At 35.2% G+C, this 14,076-nt stretch overlaps 1 protein-coding gene across 1 annotated transcript in view; it reads left to right on the top strand.

Annotated features, from left to right (window-relative positions):
* The window catches only part of LOC102801756 (RAB11-binding protein RELCH homolog), a 45,370-nt gene extending 36,926 nt beyond the window's left edge, over positions 1 to 8,444 (top strand). The window contains exons 21-24 of the mRNA XM_085500496.1: positions 5,250 to 5,366; positions 6,599 to 6,687; positions 7,470 to 7,537; positions 8,153 to 8,444. Of these exons, the coding sequence (XP_085356622.1) occupies positions 5,250 to 5,366; positions 6,599 to 6,687; positions 7,470 to 7,537; positions 8,153 to 8,303 (425 nt within the window). The 3' untranslated portion in view covers positions 8,304 to 8,444. The remainder of the gene's footprint in view (positions 1 to 5,249; positions 5,367 to 6,598; positions 6,688 to 7,469; positions 7,538 to 8,152) is intronic.
* Positions 8,445 to 14,076: the final 5,632 nt, after the last annotated feature.

Raw genomic sequence — 14,076 nt, forward strand, 5'->3', positions numbered from 1 at the left:
TATGTTGTTCATCTTCTCTTCAGTTGCTTAAACTGACCCATATCAGATTCACCAGTATGTTGTTCATCTTCTCTTCAGTTGCTTAAACTGACCCATATCAGATTCACCAGTATGTTGTTCATCTTCTCTTCAGTCGCTTAAACTGACCCATATCAGATTCACCAGTATGTTGTTCATCTTCTCTTCAGTCGCTTAAACTGACCCATATCAGATTCACCAGTATGTTGTTCATCTTCTCTTCAGTCGCTTAAACTGACCCATATCAGATTCACCAGTATGTTGTTCATCTTCTCTTCAGTTGCTTAAACTGACCCATATCAGATTCACCAGTATGTTGTTCATCTTCTCTTCAGTCGCTTAAACTGACCCATATCAGATTCACCAGTATGTTGTTCATCTTCTCTTCAGTTGCTTAAACTGACCCATATCAGATTCACCAGTATGTTGTTCATCTTCTCTTCAGTCGCTTAAACTGACCCATATCAGATTCACCAGTATGTTGTTCATCTTCTCTTCAGTTGCTTAAACTGACCCATATCAGATTCACCAGTATGTTGTTCATCTTCTCTTCAGTCGCTTAAACTGACCCATATCAGATTCACCAGTATGTTGTTCATCTTCTCTTCAGTTGCTTAAACTGACCCATATCAGATTCACCAGTATGTTGTTCATCTTCTCTTCAGTTGCTTAAACTGACCCATATCAGATTCACCAGTATGTTGTTCATCTTCTCTTCAGTTGCTTAAACTGACCCATATCAGATTCACCAGTATGTTGTTCATCTTCTCTTCAGTTGCTTAAACTGACCCATATCAGATTCACCAGTATGTTGTTCATCTTCTCTTCAGTCGCTTAAACTGACCCATATCAGATTCACCAGTATTTTGTTCATCTTCTCTTCAGTCGCTTAAACTGACCCATATCAGATTCACCAGTATGTTGTTCATCTTCTCTTCAGTCGCTTAAACTGACCCATATCAGATTCACCAGTATTTTGTTCATCTTCTCTTCAGTTGCTTAAACTGACCCATATCAGATTCACCAGTATTTTGTTCATCTTCTCTTCAGTCGCTTAAACTGACCCATATCAGATTCACCAGTATGTTGTTCATCTTCTCTTCAGTTGCTTAAACTGACCCATATCAGATTCACCAGTATGTTGTTCATCTTCTCTTCAGTTGCTTAAACTGACCCATATCAGATTCACCAGTATGTTGTTCATCTTCTCTTCAGTCGCTTAAACTGACCCATATCAGATTCACCAGTATTTTGTTCATCTTCTCTTCAGTTGCTTAAACTGACCCATATCAGATTCACCAGTATTTTGTTCATCTTCTCTTCAGTCGCTTAAACTGACCCATACCAGATTCACCAGTATGTTGTTCATCTTCTCTTCAGTCGCTTAAACTGACCCATATCAGATTCACCAGTATGTTGTTCATCTTCTCTTCAGTCGCTTAAACTGACCCATATCAGATTCACCAGTATGTTGTTCATCTTCTCTTCAGTTGCTTAAACTGACCCATATCAGATTCACCAGTATGTTGTTCATCTTCTCTTCAGTCGCTTAAACTGACCCATATCAGATTCACCAGTATGTTGTTCATCTTCTCTTCAGTCGCTTAAACTGACCCATATCAGATTCACCAGTATGTTGTTCATCTTCTCTTCAGTTGCTTAAACTGACCCATATCAGATTCACCAGTATGTTGTTCATCTTCTCTTCAGTCGCTTAAACTGACCCATATCAGATTCACCAGTATGTTGTTCATCTTCTCTTCAGTTGCTTAAACTGACCCATATCAGATTCACCAGTATGTTGTTCATCTTCTCTTCAGTCGCTTAAACTGACCCATATCAGATTCACCAGTATGTTGTTCATCTTCTCTTCAGTTGCTTAAACTGACCCATATCAGATTCACCAGTATGTTGTTCATCTTCTCTTCAGTTGCTTAAACTGACCCATATCAGATTCACCAGTATGTTGTTCATCTTCTCTTCAGTCGCTTAAACTGACCCATATCAGATTCACCAGTATGTTGTTCATCTTCTCTTCAGTTGCTTAAACTGACCCATATCAGATTCACCAGTATGTTGTTCATCTTCTCTTCAGTCGCTTAAACTGACCCATATCAGATTCACCAGTATGTTGTTCATCTTCTCTTCAGTCGCTTAAACTGACCCATATCAGATTCACCAGTATGTTGTTCATCTTCTCTTCAGTTGCTTAAACTGACCCATATCAGATTCACCAGTATGTTGTTCATCTTCTCTTCAGTCGCTTAAACTGACCCATATCAGATTCACCAGTATGTTGTTCATCTTCTCTTCAGTTGCTTAAACTGACCCATATCAGATTCACCAGTATGTTGTTCATCTTCTCTTCAGTTGCTTAAACTGACCCATATCAGATTCACCAGTATGTTGTTCATCTTCTCTTCAGTTGCTTAAACTGACCCATATCAGATTCACCAGTATGTTGTTCATCTTCTCTTCAGTCGCTTAAACTGACCCATATCAGATTCACCAGTATGTTGTTCATCTTCTCTTCAGTTGCTTAAACTGACCCATATCAGATTCACCAGTATGTTGTTCATCTTCTCTTCAGTCGCTTAAACTGACCCATATCAGATTCACCAGTATTTTGTTCATCTTCTCTTCAGTTGCTTAAACTGACCCATATCAGATTCACCAGTATGTTGTTCATCTTCTCTTCAGTTGCTTAAACTGACCCATATCAGATTCACCAGTATGTTGTTCATCTTCTCTTCAGTTGCTTAAACTGACCCATATCAGATTCACCAGTATGTTGTTCATCTTCTCTTCAGTCGCTTAAACTGACCCATATCAGATTCACCAGTATGTTGTTCATCTTCTCTTCAGTTGCTTAAACTGACCCATATCAGATTCACCAGTATGTTGTTCATCTTCTCTTCAGTTGCTTAAACTGACCCATATCAGATTCACCAGTATGTTGTTCATCTTCTCTTCAGTCGCTTAAACTGACCCATATCAGATTCACCAGTATGTTGTTCATCTTCTCTTTAGTCGCTTAAACTGACCCATATCAGATTCACCAGTATGTTGTTCATCTTCTCTTCAGTCGCTTAAACTGACCCATATCAGATTCACCAGTATTTTGTTCATCTTCTCTTCAGTTGCTTAAACTGACCCATATCAGATTCACCAGTATGTTGTTCATCTTCTCTTCAGTTGCTTAAACTGACCCATATCAGATTCACCAGTATTTTGTTCATCTTCTCTTCAGTTGCTTAAACTGACCCATATCAGATTCACCAGTATGTTGTTCATCTTCTCTTCAGTCGCTTAAACTGACCCATATCAGATTCACCAGTATGTTGTTCATCTTCTCTTCAGTCGCTTAAACTGACCCATATCAGATTCACCAGTATGTTGTTCATCTTCTCTTCAGTCGCTTAAACTGACCCATATCAGATTCACCAGTATGTTGTTCATCTTCTCTTCAGTTGCTTAAACTGACCCATATCAGATTCACCAGTATGTTGTTCATCTTCTCTTCAGTTGCTTAAACTGACCCATATCAGATTCACCAGTATGTTGTTCATCTTCTCTTCAGTTGCTTAAACTGACCCATATCAGATTCACCAGTATTTTGTTCATCTTCTCTTCAGTTGCTTAAACTGACCCATATCAGATTCACCAGTATGTTGTTCATCTTCTCTTCAGTCGCTTAAACTGACCCATATCAGATTCACCAGTATGTTGTTCATCTTCTCTTCAGTCGCTTAAACTGACCCATATCAGATTCACCAGTATTTTGTTCATCTTCTCTTCAGTTGCTTAAACTGACCCATATCAGATTCACCAGTATGTTGTTCATCTTCTCTTCAGTTGCTTAAACTGACCCATATCAGATTCACCAGTATGTTGTTCATCTTCTCTTCAGTCGCTTAAACTGACCCATATCAGATTCACCAGTATGTTGTTCATCTTCTCTTCAGTCGCTTAAACTGACCCATATCAGATTCACCAGTATGTTGTTCATCTTTTCTTCAGTTGCTTAAACTGACCCATATCAGATTCACCAGTATGTTGTTCATCTTCTCTTCAGTTGCTTAAACTGACCCATATCAGATTCACCAGTATGTTGTTCATCTTCTCTTCAGTCGCTTAAACTGACCCATATCAGATTCACCAGTATGTTGTTCATCTTCTCTTTAGTCGCTTAAACTGACCCATATCAGATTCACCAGTATGTTGTTCATCTTCTCTTTAGTCGCTTAAACTGACCCATATCAGATTCACCAGTATGTTGTTCATCTTCTCTTTAGTCGCTTAAACTGACCCATATCAGATTCACCAGTATTTTGTTCATCTTCTCTTCAGTTGCTTAAACTGACCCATATCAGATTCACCAGTATGTTGTTCATCTTCTCTTTAGTCGCTTAAACTGACCCATATCAGATTCACCAGTATGTTGTTCATCTTCTCTTCAGTCGCTTAAACTGACCCATATCAGATTCACCAGTATGTTGTTCATCTTCTCTTCAGTTGCTTAAACTGACCCATATCAGATTCACCAGTATGTTGTTCATCTTCTCTTCAGTCGCTTAAACTGACCCATATCAGATTCACCAGTATGTTGTTCATCTTCTCTTCAGTCGCTTAAACTGACCCATATCAGATTCACCAGTATTTTGTTCATCTTCTCTTCAGTCGCTTAAACTGACCCATATCAGATTCACCAGTATGTTGTTCATCTTCTCTTCAGTCGCTTAAACTGACCCATATCAGATTCACCAGTATTTTGTTCATCTTCTCTTCAGTTGCTTAAACTGACCCATATCAGATTCACCAGTATGTTGTTCATCTTCTCTTTAGTCGCTTAAACTGACCCATATCAAATTCACCAGTATGTTGTTCATCTTCTCTTCAGTCGCTTAAACTGACCCATATCAGATTCACCAGTATGTTGTTCATCTTCTCTTCAGTTGCTTAAACTGACCCATATCAGATTCACCAGTATGTTGTTCATCTTCTCTTCAGTCGCTTAAACTGACCCATATCAGATTCACCAGTATTTTGTTCATCTTCTCTTCAGTCGCTTAAACTGACCCATATCAGATTCACCAGTATGTTGTTCATCTTCTCTTCAGTTGCTTAAACTGACCCATATCAGATTCACCAGTATGTTGTTCATCTTCTCTTCAGTCGCTTAAACTGACCCATATCAGATTCACCAGTATGTTGTTCATCTTCTCTTCTAGTTATTCTACCACGTCTCACAGCAATAGCCCATGCCAACAATAACACAGCCAATGAAACCAAGAGATCAGATATTGCTCTTCAACTTTTTGAAGCATACAGTGCTCTATCATGTTGCTGTATCCTTTACAGTGTCTGGTGCATGTTTAGTTTATATTCAGCATGTCAACTAAAACTGATTGATTGATTGATTTAAATTCTACATATGGAGTGAACATGAAAGGTGAATGTTGGTGATTTGAATTGATCTTGATGGGGTAGGTAATTTCAATCAAACATGCTGTGGTAAATTATTTGAATTCAATGATGTGGTTGTAAATGATTTTCATCTAAGATGATGTGATTGGTACTAGTACATGGTGTGATTGGTAATAATACATGATTTGAATTAACGTGATTGATAATAATACATGATTTGACTTAGCAAGATGTGATTGGTAATAGTACATAATTTGAATTAACATGATGTGATTGGTAATAATGCATGATTTGAGTTAGCGTGATGTGATTGGAAATAGTACATGATTTGAATTAACATGATGTGATTGGTAATAATACATGATTTCAATTAGCGTGATGTGATTGGTAATAATACATAATTTGAATTAACATGATGTTATTGGTTACATGATTGCAATTAGCGTGATGTGATTGGTAATAATACATAATTTGAATTAGCATGATGTGGTTGGTAATAATACATGATTTGATTTAACATATGATTGGTAATAATACATGATTTGAATTAACAGTATGTTATTAGTAATACATGATTTGAATTAACATGATGTGGTTGGTAATAGTACATGATTTGAATTAACATGATGTGATTGATAACAATACATGATTTGAATTAGCGGTATGTGATTGGTAATACATAATTTGAATTAGTGTGATATGATTGGTAATAGTACATGATTTGAATTAGTGTGATGTGATTGGTAATAATACATGATTTGAATTAACATGATGTGATTGATTATAATACATGATTTGAATTAGCGGGATGTGGATTGGTAATAATACATGATTTGAATTTACATGATGTGATCGGTAATAGTACATGATTTGAATTAGTGTGATATGATTGGTAATAATACATGATTTGAATTAACATGATGTGATTGATTATAATACATGATTTGAAGTAGCGTGATGTGATTGGTAATTAGCGGGATGTGGATTGGTAATAATACATGATTTGAATTTACATGATGTGATTGGTAATAATACATGATTTGAATTAGTGTGATGTGATTGGTAACTAGTATACTCAGTGATAGTGCATGATTTGATGTGGTACTATTTCTTTGCAAAAAATGACATTAAGTGTTTCTTGACCTGCGTACAGTTATATCAGATGACCTCATCAGAGAATGTCTACTGCCTGGTTTGCGGTGCTTACGACATGATTTGGAGCAAGTTGCACCTGAACATGAGGTATGTGGCATTATAGTAAGTTTTCTCTTTCTTACTAGCTGTCTGTCATCTACTCTGTAATCTGTAGCGGTGCCACTTACAATATACAAAGCTAGAATGTGGTGGCGATGGTGTATAGTTATAATTGTAAATTAATTGTTTTGTAAATATTTGATATGTCTTTACTGGTCATATGATCAGTACACAGACTCAGTAATTATAGTAAGTTCCTCCTGTTAGCTGTTTTTTAATTGTTTTGACTGTTCAATGATTCCTATCTATACTGTGACAGATAGCTACAGTCAACTAATCTTGGAAAGTATGCAATGTTTGATGTTTGCTCAGAAGCTGTGGTAACATAAGTAAAATAGTGGTTCTATAAATCTGAAAAGGGTGGGACCTAATACAGGAAAAAAACCTATGGCTTGGTGTGCATCTCATATTAATCTTAATGGAATCGAATATTCATTTTGTATTATACTACATCTTAGCTCATACAACAAAGAAACACTGGTGTGATAGGGTGACTTGATGACCCCCCTAAGATGCTGAAAACTATTACCATAATTCCACAGAATTGCTTGTTGATGTTCAGCTTTTGACAAGTTAGATAATTGTTTCTTTTATTACAGTACACATATTACTTACCAGGTCAAAGGCTTCAAACAAAATTTTGCTGGCAATACAACTTTAAGTAGTGATAAAAATACGTACAATTTATATATAATAAACATATACTACATCATCCCAAAGGCTCAGCTAATACAGTGTGGTGATTATTTTTTGTGATATTTTGATTTCAGGAGGTAGTGTTGTCAATGATCAAAGACTATGAAATCAAAATAGATGGTAGACCAGAAAATAAGGAGAGGTTAGTACATTCACTCATATTTACTACTCTATAAATCATTGCACTGTGATGATATTTGTTAATATTATTGTTAACTCACATGCATTTGTTTGACAAAAAATGGCATGCACCGATTGTTTTTTGTGACATAAATATATATTTAGTGACAGCAACAGCAAAACACAGTATCTTTTATCTCCAGATGCAACAGACAGTCTCCATCCATGCATGCATTCATAATGTATTTATAAATAAATACAACAAATTTGATATTCTTTTATACAATGATTTGGTGATTTGATAATTATGCATTTATTAAAGATTACACCATAGATAATTTGTTTGTGAGTAACTTCTCTCTTAAACTACATTGGGTTTTAGAGTTAAAGAGCCCAGGTCAACCTCTTGGACATACCTATTATTGCAATAATATCACCCATCTTTATGACATCATAGTTCGCCTCATTCATGATTGATATACAAGAGGCAATATTTGGTAATTATTGTTCTAAACAACTATACCAAATAGCAGGATGTTTTTGGCCCTTATTTGGTAACAGAGAAATATGCTCTTTTATTTTTATATTGAGCTAGAGCTAAATTAACTGATCGCTACAATTTATTTTGTATTCGTAGAAGTGAAAGCATGAGTAGCGTAGGCAGCAGTGGACACACATCACTCAGCGAAGATGCCAGGTCTAAGTTCTTCAACAAACTTGGAGCACTCAAAGACAAGTCATCAGCTTCTCGGACCAAAGTGGCCACAATGTTTGCTCGAAAGAAATGAACAGAATATGTCTTAAGGAGACTTCTTTGTTTGTTTTTATCTCGCAGTCCGTGAATTCAAAATGTTGGCATGCTTGTAGCTTATCTGTAAATATTGGCTTTGAAGACATAAATGTTAACAAATGAATAAATATAACAAAAATATGTACAAAGAATAAGAATCAAAAGGTTTTAATCAGGACATAATTATTCATAGTCTGTTTATTACATATCATTTTGGACTTTTGAACTTAAGTATCACTGTCAGATTCACTTTGTTTTTTCAAATTCAATTTAACTTATAAAAACAACACTGATTTTATGATTTCACTCCCAGGATATGGTTAGAGACAACCAAGATGGGAACTAATATAATCCATTTTTAGGTTCACCATTCTAATTATTCTATGGCAAAGTTACAAAAGACAGACTTTATTCCCACCAAGTCTAACTATTACTGTTCTAATCATTTTGAAATGAGGCATATAATGATATTTCTAAAATAACTTCTGTTCAAGCCAAGTGCAATATTCATGTAGGTTATGAAATAGAAAGCCATAGTGTGGCATGCTACCCATAGTGTGGCATGCTACCCATAGTGTGGTATGCTACCCATGGCAATGTTGTATAAAGTTTATGCAGCGCCCAATGTGCTGTACTTCAAGAACTTTTCACATCTTTGTATAGGATTTACTTTTTTTTATCAATGACAACAACATGTAGCTGAATTTCTAAAATTCAGTGTAGACTTAACTTTCTGCTCAAATGGTTTCTATTATCCAAGCGTATGTTTTATATCACTGTTGAACGTGTAAATTTTTTCTAGATGAGGCAATAGCACCAAAAACAAATTCAAATTGAATAGTCAACACTTTGCTAAGCATGTAATGCCTGCTATAAATACAGTTACCCTTTTTAATCACTGCTTGAGTTACCGTATTTGTATTTAGTTTTTGTATTGAATAGTACCGTCTATCATATTTTGTATCTTTAAGCAATATTTCATCATACAGATATTTTTAAAGCTTTTTTTCTGTGATTTTCTGTTTTATAAGCAATTGTAAAAGCTAGTATGTATGCTATTTACATCTCTTGAAATTGTCTGTGATATAACCTGACATTTAAACCATCTTAATTCAAAGACTATCTCTAATAATACTGGAGTAGGCGATGACATTTAGTAAGTAGGATCTCACTTTTATAGGTCGAGAGTTTTGAAAATACTACGACCCTAACAAGCCAAGAAGACAGCTATGTCCCCGCCACTTAACAAATCCCTAACCATTTTATCCACATTGTTATTATAAAATTATTTATTAATTTTACATAGAGTGCTGTAATTGATGCTCTTTTTCAACTCTTTCTACAATTGGTGCTTCAGACATTATAGACCTGATTACCAGTGTGCATTTCTGTTTAAATATATATTGGCATCATATGCTGCCCTCAGTGGTATGTATTGGAAAGTATGTGGGGAAACTGATGAGAGGCGTGATATGTTCTGGTCGTTAACGCTTTGAAAGGCGTAACTTTTCCCGCCAAAATTGTAATGTCACATTTTGTACTGTTTTATGTATTTGTTTAAGTTTGGACCAAATGGAAATGATTTCCAAATAATATTTAAAATGACACAGTGTTGGATGGGGGTCCATGTGTGAAAACCATTATTTGTCTTCGCTATGTGCTACTTAATATATTAGACACCAAACTCAACTTGTGTATTTTTAGAACATGAACTTGCATAATTGTTTCTATTTATTAGTCGCTGTTCGAATGTAGTCAAAAAACGAGGACTTGTAATTTGTGTTTCCATGTGTGTATCTCAGACGTGCCTTGGCCGATTTCTTTTAAACTTCACATCAGACATCATACCATGCATGATTGTTTTAGTGCTAAAAATTCATCAAAAGAAGCATTTCTGCAATTCTGAAACTGGATCTGAGTCATGCATTGACATATTTCATTCAAACTTGGTATGTCTATTGAACATAATGGTTCCTTGATGCACATCATTTTTTGTCTCAGATTTGATTCAAAATGGCTGAGTGATGCCCATTTTATTTTTAACAAATGCTGTCTTTGAAGTCAACATGACTGAACTGATCATGTTCATATTTTACACATACTTCATGCAATACATTTGCACATGCATATGTTTCAGAATCTGATTCAAGATGGCTGATTGTCATGCATTATGAATGTCATGGCAGAATAAAGAAAAAAAATTGCACAAATAAACGGGCTGCACTTCATATCATGTCTGTCTATTTGGCACTAATGTTGACTAAAAACTGGACAGGAAATTGTCATAGTGACTTGTTCTCGGAACATTCAATCAAAACATGTTATCAATGGTAAGCATTGTCTAATTGGTTCATAGTTAACTGGGAAATTTTAGAAATACACATAAAAATGTACAAAATGTTGCAGGAATATTTTGGCACGAATTAAAAGGTTCAATAGGTTAATCTCCTTCCCTTCCTTGTGTAGTGAAATAAACAATGATTTAATAATTTGAATAGCACCTGCTCATAACTATGGAAATGTCATTTTCCAACTCCAAAGCAATTAGTGTCTTTTTCACTAAAAAAAGAAGAGTTGTCTTCTATCAGAAATGCTCTTGAACAAATTATGACAGTGGTTAAAACTGCTCAGAGAGGAGAAATGATTCTTTTTCGGGTGGGTGGGGGTGATTGTCTGCATTAATGCCAAACATGACTAAGAATATATATTGCTTAATGTCAAAGGAATCAGTTTTTCCGATCTCATCTGTTACATTCAAGGACCACTAAAGTTTGACCCATGCATGTATTTTTTGTAATTATGCAGATTTAATTGCTTAATATATGACATTAATTGTATAGCTCTGCAATTGCAATTTGTGAAATAATTGTTTAATGCATTTTGTCATGAATTTAAGTGTAAAATTCACACTCAACATTAACTGATGTCATCCACATAGTGGTAACATTCCACCATGATGTCATCCACATAGTGGTACCATTCCACCATGATGTCATCCACATAGTGGTACCATTCCACCATGATGTCATCAACATAGTGGTAACATTCCACCATGATGTCATCCACATAGTGGTACCATTCTAATATGATATCATCCACATAGTGGTACCATTCCACCATGATGTCATCCACATAGTGGTACCATTCCACCATGATGTCATCCACATAGTGGTACCATTCCACCATGATGTCATCAACATAGTAGTAACATTCCACATGATGTCATCCACATAGTGGTACCATTCTAATATGATATCATCCACATAGTGGTACCATTCCACCATGATGTCATCCACATAGTGGTACCATTCCACCATGATGTCATCCACATAGTGATACCATTCCACCATGATGTCATCAACATAGTGGTAACATTCCACCATGATGTCATCCACATAGTGGTACCATTCTAATATATTATCATCCACATAATGGTACCATTCCACCATGATGTCATCCACATAGTGGTACCATTCCACCATGATGTCATCCACATAGTGGTACCATTCCACCATGATGTCATCCACATAGTGGTACCATTCCACCATGATGTCATCCACATAGTGGTAACATTTTACTATGTCATCCACATGGTGTTACCATTCTAACATTTTTTTTATATTTTTAATATTCTGTTTGCATTTTGATAAGTTGCAACTTGTGTATTGCATGTTGCCAGATAAAAAAACACACAAACCCTGATGCTCAGCACTGTTTCTCTTTGTTTGTGGCTTTCATCAGCCAAGTAACAGTGTTAGTGATAAATTTTGAATCATGTAATTCAATTTGGAAGTATTTGTCAATTTAGACAAGTCTATTGTATTTTATTGTGAATTCTGATGACATTAATTGTATATTATGTTGATGTGTATTACAGACTCAAAGAAGAAGTTATTCTAATAACAGTAATAAAAGTGTATATAAAATTAGTCTCATAGTATTTTGTCATTATATGAATGTTGTTTGGAGTACATCGGTAAAATGCTCACTGGATTTACTGTTGATAAAACTACTATTTTACTATACACCAACAAAATTTAGAGATTGACCAACATCTCTCATATAAATATAATGTTGACAAGGTATATAGAACAAATCAGTATGTTGCTTGCACTATTTAGATTTATAAAGCTGTTGATTCCTGTACATGCACGGATCAAGTTCTGTCATGCATTCATTTGTCAACAGTTTGAAGATCAATGCAATTAACTATACTGTATAAATTATGGAAAAGAACAGCAAAAATGATATACGATTGCCCTACACGCACTGCCACCCAACCTTGTTTGCATTATATCAAATGGATGTCTGTCATGGACAGAGTATATTATTGGTGGTCGACAATGGTCTACAAAAGTGTAAAGGACTCGTCTGAAAATTACATGCGAGACTCATTCAAACTTGTCAGTGATTTATCTAATGGAAGTACAAGATTTAATAACAGCTCAGAATTATATCTACCATGCCATCTGGAAAATATTTAGTGATTATTGCTTTCATTTCTCACCTGCTAAGATTTGGAATATCCTGCCATTACCAGTTTGCAAAAGACCATCAATCGAGGCATTCCAAACTGCATTCTTGCATTGCAAGTCTATTATTATTGCAAGTCTTTTATTATCCCAGATTATTGCAACCCCTGTTCGTTGAACCTCACCAACAAACTAAATTATATGTTGAGGGCAGTGACATACTCTCGCTCTAGGAACTTAAAATACTCTTAGGAATGCAAGGGTGAGATGTAGATTCTTTTGGCAGATTGGCAATACGAAAAGTTGTCTAGGAAAGTTAACTGCAAATTTGCAGCTTGCTAAAAAGTAGAAAGCAAATAATTAAATTTGCTCACAAAAAATGGATAAGTTCAATGGAAGATATAATAGTTATGTGGGATAGAATGAGTACAGTTCTGTGTATCTCGCGGTGATCAACCTAAGTGAAATTGACATATAAAATGTCACCCTGGGATACACAGAACTTTGGATAGAGTTGTCATTGTCAGAAAAGTTGTTTAGAAATGCCGGAATGTTAATTAGGACACATTGTTGAGAAAGTTGACAAGAGAGGCAAAAAAACTAGTTTGGGAAGGTAGTAACATTTCTGGGAAATCAGAAAGATTGCCAAAGAATGCAAGGAAAATAACTGGGGTAGTTGGAAGTTGTTTTGAATAGCAAACAAATCATATGTATTGCGTCTTGTACTTCATGTTGTATTCATATTACATGCAATCTTGACTCAGGACAATTGTGTTGTTGACAATTGCTGAAGTTTTTGTATTTAATTATTGCTATTAATGTTTATAAACACTATATATTACCTTACTTTCAAGTTTCTTTATACCGGTATAAGTGAATTCACTTTATTTTCAATATCTCAGATACAAAGAAAGCAGTCAATAAAAAACATGCACTTTGTTTTTTACCCAGAGGACATAACAACTTTCAATACATGTGAAATTACTCGCATTCTTGCTGTGAGATATGACAGTTTCTGTTTTTATATTATGATAATGATTTTACAAATAAATGCACCTTTGGCGCCTGAAATTTGGTCCATCTGTTAACAACACTCTGGAAATTCGTTTGACTGGGTTGTCGCTGAATAGGACGCAGTAACTCGACGGGCGGCCTGACGATGTAGGACAAGGTGGTTTGCCAAAAATATTGTAAGTAAGTAAATCTTTATTGCTATCGTATCCCATTTGAGGTCTTGACATAAAATACAACAAAGTCAAAAACATGTAATAAAAACATAAATAAAAGGAAATACTAATA

This window comes from Saccoglossus kowalevskii, chromosome 6 (assembly GCF_978046115.1).
Source record: "Saccoglossus kowalevskii chromosome 6, keSacKowa6.1, whole genome shotgun sequence".
In the NCBI taxonomy this organism is placed as follows: domain Eukaryota; kingdom Metazoa; phylum Hemichordata; class Enteropneusta; family Harrimaniidae; genus Saccoglossus; species Saccoglossus kowalevskii.